Source organism: Planococcus citri, chromosome 1, assembly GCF_950023065.1.
Source record: "Planococcus citri chromosome 1, ihPlaCitr1.1, whole genome shotgun sequence".
Classification (NCBI taxonomy): domain Eukaryota; kingdom Metazoa; phylum Arthropoda; class Insecta; order Hemiptera; family Pseudococcidae; genus Planococcus; species Planococcus citri.
The window spans coordinates 14,288,005-14,304,936 of NC_088677.1; the positions used below are offsets into that span (position 1 = coordinate 14,288,005).

At 34.0% G+C, this 16,932-nt stretch overlaps 1 protein-coding gene across 1 annotated transcript; it reads left to right on the forward strand.

Annotated features, from left to right (window-relative positions):
- The first annotated feature begins 11,010 nt into the window (after positions 1–11,010).
- Positions 11,011–13,278, forward strand: LOC135847909 (uncharacterized). The gene is made up of 3 exons (XM_065367649.1): positions 11,011–12,459; positions 12,581–12,716; positions 12,790–13,278. The coding sequence occupies exons 1-3, from the start codon at positions 12,350–12,352 to the stop codon at positions 13,042–13,044; spliced, it is 501 nt and encodes a 166-aa protein (XP_065223721.1). The 5' UTR covers positions 11,011–12,349; the 3' UTR covers positions 13,045–13,278.
- Positions 13,279–16,932: the final 3,654 nt, after the last annotated feature.

Sequence of the window (16,932 nt, forward strand, 5' to 3'; positions counted from 1 at the left end):
TAGCATTCCATTGGGAAAAATGGGGGAGAAAGCTGAATTTTGGTATACTGGTCCATTTTTTTGTGCTGAACACGAATCCGATGAGTCCCCGGTCGTCCCTGGTGTGCGTTCTCCCCTATTGTGGATCTAAGCCCCCCAAAACCAGTTTTTTGCAATTTTCTCCCCCGCATTGCATTTTAGCGAGAAATAGGTGGTCGGATAAGAATCTACGTCAAATTTCCGATCTAGTGATACATCAACTTTCTTTCTACCCCCAAGGGGGGTGGAACCACAACCATTCAAAAAAGGGGGTTCCCCAAAAAATACATAAGGGCTATAGGCGCCTAAGAGGGGTGAAATGGTCCCCAAAAGCGTTTAACATGAAAGGTGGGTACCATAGAGAAACCTCTGCGCAAAAAATTTCAGATCCACACCCCCTGCCCTTTTTGCGGACCCCCCTTTTTTGAAATTTCAGTAGCACTTTTCTCAGCCCCATTTCAACCGATTTTGAAAATTTTTCTGGAAGTTATGTATATCCTTGATAGGTATTCACACAAAAATTTTCAACCCCCTCCCCTCATATTTACCCCTCAAAATGGCGTTTTTTTCATTTTTTTATGCCTATTAACAATCAAGATTGCGAGGTACAATTTTGTAAACACGTTTTTTGGATGTATTTTTGGCCCCCAAACATCATATACTATATTAGAAATTTTTGCTTTGGTGCGCCGTGGTGAAAACTTGGAATAATGTATCGTAGGGGGGTGGGGGGTGAAATGGGAATTTTGAAAAAAATAACTACCAATGAGTAGGGTATCGTTTTCATATAATTCGATACCGCTGAGCACGAATATGACCTCAAATTTTCTGCTACACTCACCTACCCCTCTCCAGAGCCCCTCAGCCCCCCTCAATTTTCACGATTTTTGAAATAAAGTTATTTTCATGATGTTGGTGTCGTTTTCATATGATTCGATACCGCTGAGCACGAATATGACCTCTGATTTTCTGCTACAATCACTTACCCCTCTCCAGAGCACCTCAGCCCCCTCAATTTTCACGATTTTCGAAATATAGTTATTTTGATGATGTTGGTGTCGTTTTCATATGATTCGATACCGCTGAGCACGAATATGACCTCTGATTTTCTGCTACAATCACTTACCCCTCTCCAGAGCCCCTCAGCCCCCCTCAATTTTCATGATTTTCGAAATAAAGTTATTTTCATGATGTTGGTATCGTTTTCATATGATTCGATACCGCTGAGCACGAACATGACCTCTGATTTTCTGCTACAATCACTTACCCCCTCTCCAGATCCCCTTTGACCCCCTCAATTTTCACGATTTTCGAAATAAAGTTATTTTCATGATGTTGGTTTCATTGCTATGGGAAAATTACATAAGTTCATTGTTATTGTACATGAGATTTCTCGTAGAATCAGCTACAGCACATGGCTCCCCCTCGAGGGGGGTGAATCCTTCAATTTTTTTCCACGCAGAAAACGCAACAAATCTGTATGTGTACTGCACTGTATAGGTCTGCGGAGCATATGTGGCATAATAATTATTCATTATAACTGTAACTTGAGTATGTATGAGTATGTATTTTATAATTCAATGACTACCTACATAAAAAATCACAAGAAAAAAATATGGTAACGAAATACTTATAAAAAAAAGTAAAGAATGTTAATTTTTGATTCACTTAATCGTCACCATCACTAATGTCATCGTCTGTGGTATAACTTTCGTCGCTGGAATAGTTGTAATCGTCATTTTCGAGGTCATAATCCCTATCATCTTCGTCGTCATCGCCGTCATTTATGTCGTTGTCATCACATTTTTCGTCGTCTTTTTCATCGTCGTCCTATACAGTGCAGTACACATACAGATTTGTTGCGTTTTCTGCGTGGAAAAAAATTGAAGGATTCACCCCCCTCGAGGGGGAGCCATGTGCTGTAGCTGATTCTACGAGAAATCTCATGTACAATAACAATGAACTTATGTAATTTTCCCATAGCAATGAAACCAACATCATGAAAATAACTTTATTTCGAAAATCGTGAAAATTGAGGGGGTCAAAGGGGATCTGGAGAGGGGGTAAGTGATTGTAGCAGAAAATCAGAGGTCATGTTCGTGCTCAGCGGTATCGAATCATATGAAAACGATACCAACATCATGAAAATAACTTTATTTCGAAAATCATGAAAATTGAGGGGGGCTGAGGGGCTCTGGAGAGGGGTAAGTGATTGTAGCAGAAAATCAGAGGTCATATTCGTGCTCAGCGGTATCGAATCATATGAAAACGACACCAACATCATCAAAATAACTATATTTCGAAAATCGTGAAAATTGAGGGGGCTGAGGTGCTCTGGAGAGGGGTAAGTGATTGTAGCAGAAAATCAGAGGTCATATTCGTGCTCAGCGGTATCGAATCATATGAAAACGACACCAACATCATGAAAATAACTTTATTTCAAAAATCGTGAAAATTGAGGGGGGCTGAGGGGCTCTGGAGAGGGGTAGGTGAGTGTAGCAGAAAATTTGAGGTCATATTCGTGCTCAGCGGTATCGAATTATATGAAAACGATACCCTACTCATTGGTAGTTATTTTTTTCAAAATTCCCATTTCACCCCCCACCCCCCTACGATACATTATTCCAAGTTTTCACCACGGCGCACCAAAGCAAAAATTTCTAATATAGTATATGATGTTTGGGGGCCAAAAATACATCCAAAAAACGTGTTTACAAAATTGTACCTCGCAATCTTGATTGTTAATAGGCATAAAAAAATGAAAAAAACGCCATTTTGAGGGGTAAATATGAGGGGAGGGGGTTGAAAATTTTTGTGTGAATACCTATCAAGGATATACATAACTTCCAGAAAAATTTTCAAAATCGGTTGAAATGGGGCTGAGAAAAGTGCTACTGAAATTTCAAAAAAGGGGGGTCCGCAAAAAGGGCAGGGGGTGTGGATCTGAAATTTTTTGCGCAGAGGTTTCTCTATGGTACCCACCTTTCATGTTAAACGCTTTTGGGGACCATTTCACCCCTCTTAGGCGCCTATAGCCCTTATGTATTTTTTGGGGAACCCCCTTTTTTGAATGGTTGTGGTTCCACCCCCCTTGGGGGTAGAAAGAAAGTTGATGTATCACTAGATCGGAAATTTGACGTAGATTCTTATCCGACCACCTATTTCTCGCTAAAATGCAATGCGGGGGAGAAAATTGCAAAAAACTGGTTTTGGGGGGCTTAGATCCACAATAGGGGAGAACGCACACCAGGGACGACCGGGGACTCATCGGATTCGTGTTCAGCACAAAAAAATGGACCAGTATACCAAAATTCAGCTTTCTCCCCCATTTTTCCCAATGACCCTTTTTTTTCATCTAATTTTCCTGGACTAGTAAAATGTCTCTTCGTTTGTAAACCAAGTTAAGTTTATGCTAAAAAATTGCACTCTGGTGCTTTTTTAATTTTATTGCTTAGGCATCAATTTGAATTACTTACCTTAATATTCAAATTCATAGGTACAAGTTTTTTTTCCATTTACAGGGTATTGATTTTTTTTTCATGAAACAGCAAACAAATCAGTTCTTGAGCAGATTTTGAATATTCTTTTCAATATAAGTTGCCGTCCTTAGGTATATCAAGCTCCAATCTAATGAATTGGCCAATAAATTTCGAAGCATAATTTCAGTTAAAGAGGTGCCCTGGACTTGAAAAAAACACTCGATCGAAGCGAAAATGAAATTCATTGAACAAATTTAAAAATCAAGTCAATAAAATCCGATTTGAGTATTTATTTTGTTCACGAAATTTTTTTCAGGACATCAGCAAGAATCTACGTTTGAAGTGAATTATTCGGGAATAATAATATTCAAACAAAAAATCCAGTTGATCAAATTCAACAAAGAATGAAAAATTCAATTTAAAAACGTTACTTCCTTTGATAAATTTGATTGTACTTCAGATTAGAATATTCGAAAAATAGAAACAGAAAACAACAGTGCCATGAACTAATCAAGAAAAATGTACGCATTCAAAACTTGCAAAAGTGAAAATTTTCAATTCATATCAAATTCTAAAAAAAATCTGGCTCGACAAAAACATTTGAACCTCTTTCAAAAATGTATGGATTAGACGTTTTCAGTTTGAATGTATTGTTTAGGCATTGAATTGAAATTACTTACCTACCTTTCTGTTTAAATTCATCGAAATATTTTTCTTTTGTATATTTTTTTCCTAGCAGGATGCCTTGACAAACGCGAAATCATGTTAGAAATAAGGCACTTTGATTTTATGCATTTTTGAAAAACTTTGCAATAAAAATAATTAGAAGGCAATGAGCAATTAGTGAATGAAATTGAAGTTCCCAATTCATACAAACTTCCCCAAAACCCTTGTTGCATTCTACACCCTGGATACAAGTACAAGTGGAAAGTTTTCATCTTCACAATTTTGTTTCGATTCACTTTCAATTGTAAAATCTTCTATTTTTTACGTAACGTAAATTTTTATTGGAAAAATTTCAACGGTGGATTTTTTTTAGAGAAAACAAAAATCCTCAGAAATTTAAAAACGGTCTTCAAAAAGCATTGTTTTTGAGATATTTTGATGGAAATGTGAGAAATTCAAATGAAGCAGAAAAAAAACGTAATTCAGCGTACGCTCACCTTCAGCATTTTTTTAACGATCTTTCTTAAGAGGTGATGAAAAGAAAAGTGGAATGTTGACCATGAAAGAGAAATCATTCACCTCTATATTTTTACGTAGGTACCTCCATATTTTACTTGACCTTCAAATAATTTTTGTGTTTTGATTTTGTTTTTGAGATATTCAGAGCAAAATTTGGAAAGTTCAACTTGATTAAACAATTCTTTGTAAAACCTATTCCGAACTCTGGTTGTTCTGGTGAAAAAGTACGGAGTTCGTAACCGTCGACTAATGTAGATTTTATTGATTTTATGCAGAGGAATCCTCAAATCATGTCGATGTGTTATTGGGCTGAAGTGTGTAAATGCTTCTTTGTATTATACCTACTTGTCGATTACACGATATTTAACGACAAATTAATGAAGAATGACTGAAAAATAAAACCATGATAAAAGTATGAAAACGAATAACTAAACGTTTGTGGGCATTTTACAGTACAAACAACACAAATGCAATGGTGAGTAAATTGATAACTTACTAAACCATTTTTTGATAGATATTTACTACTTACAGATTTTTAAAAAATGCCATGAAAATTGTTCAAAGTAACTTAAGCACGTATTAAAACGCGATTAAAGCTTGTTAGTAACGAACTTGGCCAATATTATTCTCCAGCCATTTAATTATTAAAAATATGAAAAAGATGCTACGGTTTTGAACCTGTAGAAACAGATTTTGGAAAAAATGTGTGCACCTAATGGGTCGAGTAGGTCACTAACAAGAATTAACTGCGCCTTGTACGTTCCAGAGTTGAATTGAACAGATTTCGAGGGGTTTTCTGAAAACTGGAGTTTCCAATGTATAATGCTGGAAGCTACAGAGGGACTTGAAACCTCGTCTTCAATCGACTAAGCATGTTGAAATTAGGATGAAAAGTACATTTTGACTTACCAACTTCATTAGGTAAAAAATTTTGTGGAAATTCCAAATTTCAAAACGAGGTCGAAGGCTCTAGAACTGAATATTATGGTTCAAAATTGCTTCCAATCGATTTGGAGAGTTGAAAGTTGAGTACATACATCAATGAAGAATCAAAAAATTCACTTCAGCTCCTGTAATTTAGACTGGTGATGTATTTGTGATGCTTTTTCTAGTTAGCTTTGTCTGGTCTAAAAATTATTTCTGTCGGGAGAGGTATCTTGGTAAGTATACCTTCCTTGCAAACAAATTAGCCGAGGTATAAATATTTTAAATTACTTACTTACCTACACATATTAATATTTTGAATGTTTTCTCTATATCAATCTTCTTTCATGAGACAGCAAACAATACTTAAACCAGTTCTCGAGCATATTTATATTCTGTACCTATATTCTTTTCAAAATAAGTTGTTGGAGAAGGGATGATGAAAAAGTAAACAATATGCTTTTCTATTCAATTTTTGTAGCCTCCTTTATACCAAGCTGACGGCTTTGTTGAGTATCCACGTTCACCTATGTAATTGACCAAGATATTTTGAAGCTTAATTTCATTGAAACAGGTTTCTAGACTTGAAAAAAAGACTTTGGGCGAAGCGAAAATAACTTAAAATTTATTGAAATACATTCATAAATCAATGTCAATGAGATCCGCTTTATGTAGATAAGTATTTCTTGTTCACAAGGTCTTGTCAGAATAATCAACAAGAATTTACATTCGGAGTACATTTCAGTTCATGAAATCAACAAATAATGAAAAAATCAATTAAAAAAACTTACTATCTCCGATTGTTTGATAATATTAGTTTTTATAGATTCGAACATATTAGGTTGGATTTTGAGTCGTTGTAGAACTGGTAAAATGTTAGCTAGTGCTGTGGAAAAAATTTGAACTTAAAAAAAAAATGAGGAAATAACTTTCTGTCAGCCTCAAATGTTGAAATGTTGAATGAATTATTCATTTTCCATTCTTTTAGATAATTTCTCAAGCTTTAATTTGAGACATTGCGCAATTTTTTAAAATAATTTGTTCATGAGATTTTTGATGCCAAGGAGAGTGCTGTCTGAAAAAAAAACACTTCATTTTTCGCAAGTTTTTATAATAAAAAATTTACTAGATATTATTTTTAGTCTTTTTTTTGTTGAATTTTTTACTGTCTCCTCACTCCCAAAAAAAGATTTCTACTGCTTGGAAAAAATTTGGCAGGAGATTCCGATAGCGAAGATGAAGTTGCTGTTAACAATCGCCCCCCCCCCTCGATGGAGATGTAAATCAGCCTGAATTATCCGAAACCTCTAATCTGAAAACGTTGCTCAGTCAGAAATTCGTACAGATTTGAAGACTACTTGCTAATTCAGACCACAGCAACGGACCTCTTATTTTTTCAAATGAAAATACAAATGAAATTGAAGTCAAGGAAGGCGACTTCTTAATAGCTTCGTTGTGATCTATAATTTTGGAACTAAAAAAGAAACGACTACAAAAATTTGGTTAGTTAAGGGTTGGAAAAAAATGTTGGACGCCAAAAAAATAATCAAATCAAGGTCGATATGCTGCGGAAAGCTCCAAAAATCGAAGATGACTTTATCAGTTTCAAATACTTAATCATTTCACTCCTATATTTACTTACTCAATTACTCATATTATCTCGAATGATTTAATTTTTTCGTTTGTTATTTTTCCGATAAAACTGCGTTTCCCTTATTAATCAAATTCGAGTTAGATGTATTTCGTGATAGTCATTTCGGTCGGAAATTTATATACCTATAACGCGACGATGATTGGCGCGTAAATAATATAATTTCAAATAGGTAGCGATATCTAATATCGCAATCGATACATTACTCTATACCTGAGTTAGCGTGTAAACAAACGCACGCGATTGTAATTAATTAATAGCGTAAATATATAGTCGATAATCTAATTCGAACTCGGGCTATATAATTTAGAATTTTTTTTCTCTCGAAAAAAAAACAACAACAAAATGTTCCTGAAAACAATACGTACCGCGGTGATAGCATTTATAGAAGAGCATTTTGGAGCGTCGACGAGGACGATGCCGAGAGACGAAAAGAGAGTAGGTAGTCTACGTTGCGCCGCGTTAGATTATGACGTCATAATGATGGATGATTTAGGCCGTCGTTCTGATAATGGTTATTAATTACCAAGAGAATGGTGAAAATAACGCGTTCGTAATATCCCTAATTATTAATGAACGAATTCACGTCCAAGATCAATATAATGAGAGTAGACGAGTGTGAGGAAGAGAGACAGGACAGAGAGAGAGAGTTATGGAACGTTTGCAGGTTCCATATCCACATCCACACATCCGCGTAGCATCGTGTATCAGGGTATGGCGTTTAGCCTTTATCAAAAGTAGTGTCCGGGATGTGTATAAACGTGTGTGTAATATGTTTATGACTGATTTTAATTAAATGTCGAGGTTGCTGCTGTAGATGATGTAAAAAAAGGCCCACACACAGATGTGCGTCGTATACTCGATTAAGATTGGTCGATTTGATTGAATTCGAGGTGACGTATGAGAGGTGGATATGGTGATTGGTGAACTCACTCGTAAATACCTACGTAGAAAAGACACCAATTGTAAGCATTCTTAACTTAAACTTAAATAAAGTAGATAAGTACCTATAATACATTCTTACGACAAAAGAAAGCAATTCACCTTGCTATCGAAATTCTACACAATATGAGCGCATAGAATAATTTTGTGGGTACGATGTTGCTATCGAATTTTTAAAAAGAGTGCCGCAAGCCTGATTTCTCCTCTGGGGAGGATTCTTCTCATCTCTGAATAGAAACAAGGAGGTGTTGAAAAGACAAAATATCCAAATGGTACATCTTGAGTGAGGTGCACATAGCACAATTACAAAGCTATTTTTACAAACAAGTCGAGTTTTTTGAAGTTTGAGTGTAATTCTGAGTCTGCACATCCAGAAGAGTAATTTTTGGACGATTTTTCGAAACTTTAGGCTGAAAGAATACCATTTTGGATGCTCAAACTCGAAATTTTTGTGTTATCATCACACAAGTAGGTACCTATATGCACGCATCTAGACCTATATGCGATTGAAATCATACCATTTTACTTTTATCAGGTTGATGATATTCTTTGATGATTGAACTACGAGAAGATACGCGTCTTTCTTAGCCAACCCCTCCATTTTTGTCTTCATAATATTTACCTACACTTTCAACAATACACGCTAACTCTAAACACCATCACGAACGAATTGAATAATTTATTCGCAAACAAATTAATTTGTATAAGTGACTCGTTCGCGAACAAATCGAATTCATTTAATAAATTTCTGATTAATCATTCACGAACGAATTGAATAATTTTTAGTGAATCATTCGCGAACGAGAAGATTCATTTAATTAATTGTTTGGTGAATCATTCGCAAACGAATTGGGTAATTATTGGTGAATCATTCGCAAACGAATTGATCAATTGTTGGCGAATCATTTGCGAACGAATTGACTAATTGTTGGTGAATCATTCACGAACAAATTGAATAATTCATTCGCCAACAAATTGATTCGTATGAGTGACTCATTCGTGAACGAATCGATTCGTCTAATAAATTTCTAATGAATCATTCAAGGGACGAATTGAATACTTTTTCGTGAATCATTCGTGAACGAATTGTATAATTTTTAGTGAATCATTCGCGAATGAATTGATTTGTATGAGTGACTAGTTCGCGAACGAAACGATTCATTCAATTAATTTTTTGGTAAATCATTCACAAACGAATTGAATAATTTTTAGTGAATCATTCGCTAACGAATTGGGTTATTTTTTGTGAATCTTTCGCGAACGAATTGAATAATTGTTGGTGAATTATTCGGAAACGAATTGAATAATTTTTGGTGAATCATTCGCGAACGAAATTGGGTAATTTTTGGCGAATTTTTCGCGAACGAATTAATTGTTGGTGAATCATTCACGAACGAATTGAATAATTTTCAGCGAATCATTCGCGAACGAATTGATTAGTTTTTAGTGAATCATTCGCGAACGAAAAGATTCATTTAATCAATTTTTTGGTAAATCATTCACGAACAAATTGGGTATGGGTACCTTTTGGTGAATCGTTCGCGAACGAATTGATTAGCTGTTGGCGAATCATTTGCGAATTTATTGACTAATTGTTGGGGAATCATTCACGAACGAATTGAATAATTTATTCGCAAACAAATTGATTTCGTAGAAGTGACTCGTTCGCGAACGAATCGATTCATTTGATAAGTGTATGATGAATCATTATTCTTGAATGAATTGATTAATTTTTTGGTGAATCATTCGTGAACGAATTGAATAATTTTTAGTGAATCATTCGCGAACGAATTGATTTGTATGAGTGACTTTTTCGCAAACAAAACGATTCATTTAATTAATTTTTTGGTGAATCATTCGCGAACGAATTGGGTAGTTGTTGGTGAATCATTCGTGAACGAATTGGGTTAATTTTGGTAAATCATTCGCGACCGAATTGATTAATTGTTCGTGAATCATTCGCAAATAAATTGATTCTTATAAGTGACTCGTTCGCGAACGAATCGATTCATTCAATAAATTTATGATGAATCATTCACGAACGGATTAAATAATTTTCAACGAATCATTCGCGAACGAAACGATTTATTTATTTAATTTTTTGGTAAATCATTCGCGAACGAATTGGGTAATTTTTGGTGAATCATTCGCGAAGGAATCGATTCATTTAATTAATTTTTAGTGTATAATTCCCGAACAAATTGAATAATTTTCGGTGAATTTTTCGTGAACGAATTGATTTATAAATCAATAATCAATGAATTAATCAATTTGTTGAGTGTTGACGAACGATGATGCGCTATAAGTGAATCTATATTCGTAAGCGAATGGTTTCTTCCAAAAATTATTGAATTCGTTCATGAATGATTCTTTTAAATGAATTCTCTCGGCAGTTTGTACATTTGACTCCACCAGGATACTTTGGACATGCCTTGGCAATGTGACCTGCAACAAATTGCATCGAAAACGAACCACATGGGCGGTTTTCCAGCTGCGACAAATGCGGTTGAATTAATAGTTTAGGACTGCCTATGTACTTACATACGCGTAGAAGGCTTTTCTTCGAAACTAATTGGAGTTGATTCTTGTATCAACAGCTCACAGCTAGGCTTCATTCAAAATCACTTTAGTGATCATTTAATCGGAATTAAGCGAAGCATTTAACGACGTACGAGCCGCAGCTTGGTTCGGAACACCATTCAAAATCCATGCCAGGTGAGCTCTCCAGGTAAAATCACACTTCCGGACGGGAGACTAGAATGATTCAAATCAGTCATAATGGAACTGATATCTTCGATATATTTCTTCTGTTATTAAACGATTCGTTCGTAATACCTCAAGGGGTGAATTGGCACAAGAATTCTTTCAAAATTCATTTTCTCAGGAACGTTTGAACCGCATTTTGGCCAAATTATGTACGTTTTTTAAACCAATAAAAAAAGACAGTTACCTACTCATCCACACAAAGCAATGAGCAAATTAAATATTCGTAGAACAGTCTCATATTCTTGGATTTTTTCAGGCAAATCTCAAATCCCCTAATTGGCGACCTGTCACTCACAGTCATTTTTTTGGGGCGACCATGACAATTTCAAATCGCTTAAAATCAGTTAACACTGTTACTTACTTATCAAAAATTTGAGTAAGTAAAAACTTGTTCTCAGGATCCGTTTTGTCCTGTAGCTTGATACTGCTGTAATTTCTTCTTCATCAACTCTTCATTCTCTGAACTTGGAACGTAAATTTTTTCCAGTAATGCTTGTTTTCTTTTCATCCGATCAGTTTCGGACTCACTGTTCTCATTTTCCTCATTTGAGCTCGATCGAGTGTGTATCTGATTGCCAAAAAATGACATCTGCAAAACACAGCTCAGAATGAAAACAATCTCCTTAAAAACCTAGGTAGGTAGGTAGGTAGGTACCAAAAGTGAAATGTTTCAGGGAAATCGTTTCAAGTTTTCTGGGATTTTTTTTTTCAAAATTCACTTTAAATTGAAATATTACGATGAAATCATCAAAATTGGGGTCTGTGGGAGACTCCATTCGATTCTTGAAGAGCTCAGGTTTCGACCATCAAGTACATATATAGCTACAGGTGTCAGTAGGTACCTCATATCTCAGCGTACCTACCAGCCTACCGATATGATGAAATTCTCATGCTGATTGTCATATATTTTTACTCCTACAAATACAACTTTTTTTTGCACCTAAAATATTATTTTTATTATTATTCTAGAGTGTTCTACTCGACTGATATTCCACCTGTCTGGAATCGTATCGATACGTTTCACTCATAATAGACTGTCCCAGTTTAGTTCGAGGGAGAAGAGGTTCTTTGTCATTCGATACGATCAAATTGAGATGTGATCCGTTACGCCACTATAACCGTGAAAGCATAGACAGAGGTCATTACCAATGAAAACAATTAGGAAAAAAACACCACGAAAATGAACAAGTCACACCGGACCGTAACTATTTTAATATTGTTTGTCGAAACAGCAAAAAATTGACTGGTTTTTTTGCTCCAAACGATTTCTCGACGCACCATCGTCGTCAGCTTCGCAGTGATGTGCCATTTACAGTACTGGTGTTGGTCTTCACCCATAGTCTATCGTTCGTTTCTCGGAGTGAATTTTTAATTTGTGGATGATATGAGAATGAAATTGATCGTTTGGTGTTTAGAAATTTCAATTATTACTTCTATAGTTGTGTCACAAATTGCCAACCCTGGTTGGCAACAGTATTATCCAGTTAGTCATTCGTAAGTGATTTATTAATTTATATTTTTATGGAGGAGAGCTGTGTGAGAATCTTATCACTCGTTTGAAAAATCAGTTCGTGAAAACAAATCCGAATTTTAAAATGTGTATTTTTCCCTCAAGATGGGCACCTGCAATACAACCAGGATTTCAAAACCATTTTCGTAGAGTGCGTATGGGACAAGGCAAATATCGTATGTTACCCACCGGAAACGCCGAAGTAACTTGCGAATTTCCTGACAGCATGTTGATGATATCAGTACGTAATTTACCTATCATAGGTTTTTTAAAATTAAATCAATGATCAAGTAAGGTATGATATATTTTTGCAGAATATTATTTGGGAACGGGCTGACATGGGTACCAGAGATTTGAGCACTCTGTATCGCAGACACGGTATAAGTCATCAATACGATATCCACATTAAACCTCATGGCAGTACTTTGCATTTATTCGATGTTAATCCCTTGGATCGGGGCTTGTATAGGTGTTTAGCTACTGCTTTGGATACTGGAACGAATCAAGTCGTCACCATGTTTCAGGATACGGAATTTTATCCTGATTTTGGAGGTTATCATCAAATTTAATTATGACGAAAAAATAAGGTGTTTTAATTTATTTTTAATATGTTACGACCTCGCTTAAAAAAAAAAAAAAAAAAAAAAAAAAAAAATGGTCCAAAGTTGGAATTACAGTATAAGTGAGCAAGCTAGTATAGATAGGTATAGTTGAAATATGATTTTATTTTTAATACATTATATCTGCGATTTTTTTTACACGTGATGTGATCTAATCTGTATTGATTAAAAAATCCAACAATTTTTTCGTTTTTATTTTTCATTACTTTTGACAATTAATTTTAATTTGTACAAATTACTGTAAGTCTGTTGATTTTTTATAATTTATGGTACTGAAGTTTATTTTACACCATCCTTCAATTTCCCCAGTAAGTAGGTATAGTCTACGGTTCAACTAACGAAAGATGATATTATTCTAGAAATTGAATTTGGCTAACCTTTTTGCGGGCCAAAAATTCAGTTGTTTTTCTATGGGTCCAAGAAGTCAGAAAAACCCTTATTTGGGGAAAAAATTAATATCCATAGCATAAAAGGAGCTTCTCCCACGTCTATTGAGCCAAAATTCGCGAAAAATGGCTCGCACAATAGAACACAGTTCAATTTTGAAGTTTCGCTAACCCCCCCCCCCTTTCGAGTAAAAAAGAACTGTCACAGAATTAAGTTAAAGTAGCCATGTGACCTATCAAAATACGTCGAATTTTCGCAAGAAATTCGAATATTTCGGTGAAAATGTTTCTTGTGCATTTTGGAAGAATTTTGAGCCCGAAATGGGTCACGATTTTTGGAATTTTCGAAAGAGAGTGTCATTGCAACCAATAAAAATGAGTTAAAATTTTTCAAAAAACTGAAAAACTTTAACGAAAATGTATTTTGAGGATTTTTGAACTATTTTGAGCCTCAAAATCTGATCACAATTTTTGGGATATTCGAAAAGGTGTTTTGCGACCAATCAAATTGGGTTAATATTTTGCGAAAAATTAAAAAACACTTCCACGAAAATGAATTTTTAGGTTTTTTGAAAAATTTTGAGTCTCAAAATCTGATCATTATTTTTGAGATGTTCGAAAAAGGTGTCATTTAATATACCAAAATAGGTTAAACTTTCGACATATTCAAAAATTTTCTTCAAAACTTTTTTTGAAAATTTTTGACGAATTTTGAGTCCAGAATATTAGATCATGATTTATTGGATTTTCGAAAAAGTGTCATGCGACGTATCAAAATGGGTTAAAATTTCAAAAGAAAAACGAAAATTACTATCGAAATTTTTTTGATCAGTTTTGAAACACTTTGAGCTCAAAAGTGGTCAGATTTTTCAAAAAATGTGCCTCGTAGCCCATAAAAATAGGTAAAAATTTCAGCAAAAAGTTCTATCACTACTTTTTTTGGACAGTATTGAAAAATTTCAGCTTTAGATTTGGTTGATTTTTTCATTTGGAAACTTTCAAAATCAGGTTTAAATTTGGTAAAAAATTAAAATATGTAAGTATTTCAATCAAAATGCATTTTGAGCATTTTTGAACAATTTGAAGCCTCAAAACGTGATTATGATATTTGGCATGTCTGAAAAAGGTGTCACGTAACCCATCAGAATGAGTTAAAATTTTGTCAAAAAATCAAAAATTACTTACAATTGAAATCTTTTTGAGAAGTTTTGACGAATTCTGAGTCCAAAATCAGATCAAAGATTTATTGGATTTTCAAAAAAGTGTCATGCAACCTACTAAAATACTTACGTTGAAATTTCGAAAAATTGAACATTTTTTACCAAAACTTTTTTTTTGTACATTTCTGAAGAATTTTGAGTTCAAAATCAGATCATGATTTATTGGATTTTCGAAAAATTGTCATGCATACTTATCAAAATGGGTTAAAATTTCAGCCGAAAATCAAAAACTTATATATGAAGAATACTTTTGAGCAGTTTTGGAGCTTTCAAGACAAAATGAGGTCACCATTTTAGGGAACTTTGAGGAAAATACCTATCAATGATGAGTTGAAATTTCGGGAAAAATCAGAAATTTCAATCAACGATTTTTTTAGCAGTTTTCTAATTATTTTGAGTTCCAAATCAGTGAGAATTTTTGGGCTTTTCGAGCAATTCGTTGTGCACCCTTTCAAAATGAGTTAAAATTTCAACAGAAAATCAAAAAATTCTGTCACTGCTTTTTTGGAGCAATTTTGAAAAATTTAAACTCTAAATTTGGTGGATTTTTCGTTTTGGAAACTGTCAAAATTATTTCAAATTCTATCAAAAATCAAATATTTCAACAAAAATGCATTTTGAGCATTTTTGAAAAATTTTGAGCCCAAAAATCGAGCCATGATTATTGAAATGTTCCAAAATGTTATCATGTAACCCAATAAGATGAGTCAAAATTCCGGTAGAAAATCAAAAATTAAAATTAATTTTTTTTTGAGAAGTTTCGAAGAATTTTGAGTTTACAACCAGATCATGACTTATTGGATTTTCGAAAAAGTGTCACTCAATCTATCAAAATGGGTTAAATTTTTTCTGAAATAAACTTTTAAAAAAATGTAAAATTAACCTGTCGTTTGTCATCTATAAACTTTCTACTCTTTCAGCTAAGACAAATTACAAATCAAAAAACTCTCAGACTTGCATATTTTGGACTATTCCACTCTACATTGGCCTATGGGGTGGTTTTTTGGGGAGGTAATGCATCATATGTCAAGCAAATTCTCACACTACAAAAACGTGCGATAAGAACAATTTATAAAATACCTCTAAGACAAACATGCAGGCCCATCTTTGTTGATAATAAAATCCTCACTACAATATCACAATATATTTTGGACATATCTCTCATGGTTTATACTAAGGTTATAACCTTTCCAAAAATTACCCATCCATACAGCACAAGATCACTAGGTAACCTTAGAACTCCCCACCACCGTACAAAACTTCTCCAGTGTAGTGCTGTATCATCTGCAGCAAAAGTATACAATCGGATTCCAGGGAGTGTTAAAAACCAGCCAACTGCAAAAAAATTTAAAATTGCTCTCAAAGTAGTGGTGTTGATTAATCGAAATAGATATCGATTAATCGATATAAAGTCATATCGATATCATATCGATATAAATTTCCATATCGATATTCTCAAATTATTTCGAGGTCAATGCTCAAAACACACATAAATTGAACTTTTGAACGGAAATTTTTCAAAATTTTGAGTGAGCACATGAGATTTTTGAAAATTATTTATGTTTTATGCTCTATAATTTGGTTTTTTCTTGAAATCTCTATAATAGATTGTATTACGACGAAACTTCGAACTGAGTTAGTTAATTTTTAAGGTAATAAAGTATAGAAAATCCAGCATTGAAAAATATCGATATATATCGATATGTATCGATATCTCGAGGCAAATATCGATATGATATCGATATAAAAAATTTTAAAATATCAACACCACTATCTCAAAGAATGGCTTATCAATAGTGCTTTTTATACCCTGGAGGAATATCTTGGCTACTCTGATCAATAATTGCTTGAATTTTGATTCTGTATGTATAGTTTCAAATCTTCATCTTTTTATGTTTTAATCATGTCTTTTATTTTATTTAAATCTGAAAATTGTATCTTATACGTAGATAAGTAATCAAAAATTTTTACAGTTTTCAATTATGTAATGCTCAACGTGATATAATGGCAGCATTGCTGCCGCATGTATCTCAAATAGGTATACAATTTGAATTTGAAATTTGAATTTGTAAACAATTTTGAACCTCAAAATGTAATCATGATTTTTGGGATATACTTAATTAAGAAAAAAGTGCCATGGGACCTACCAAAATAGGCTACAATTTCGGGAAATTTTAAAATTTCCATCAAAACTTTTTTCAAACCTTTTTGAAGAATTTTGAGTCCAAAAT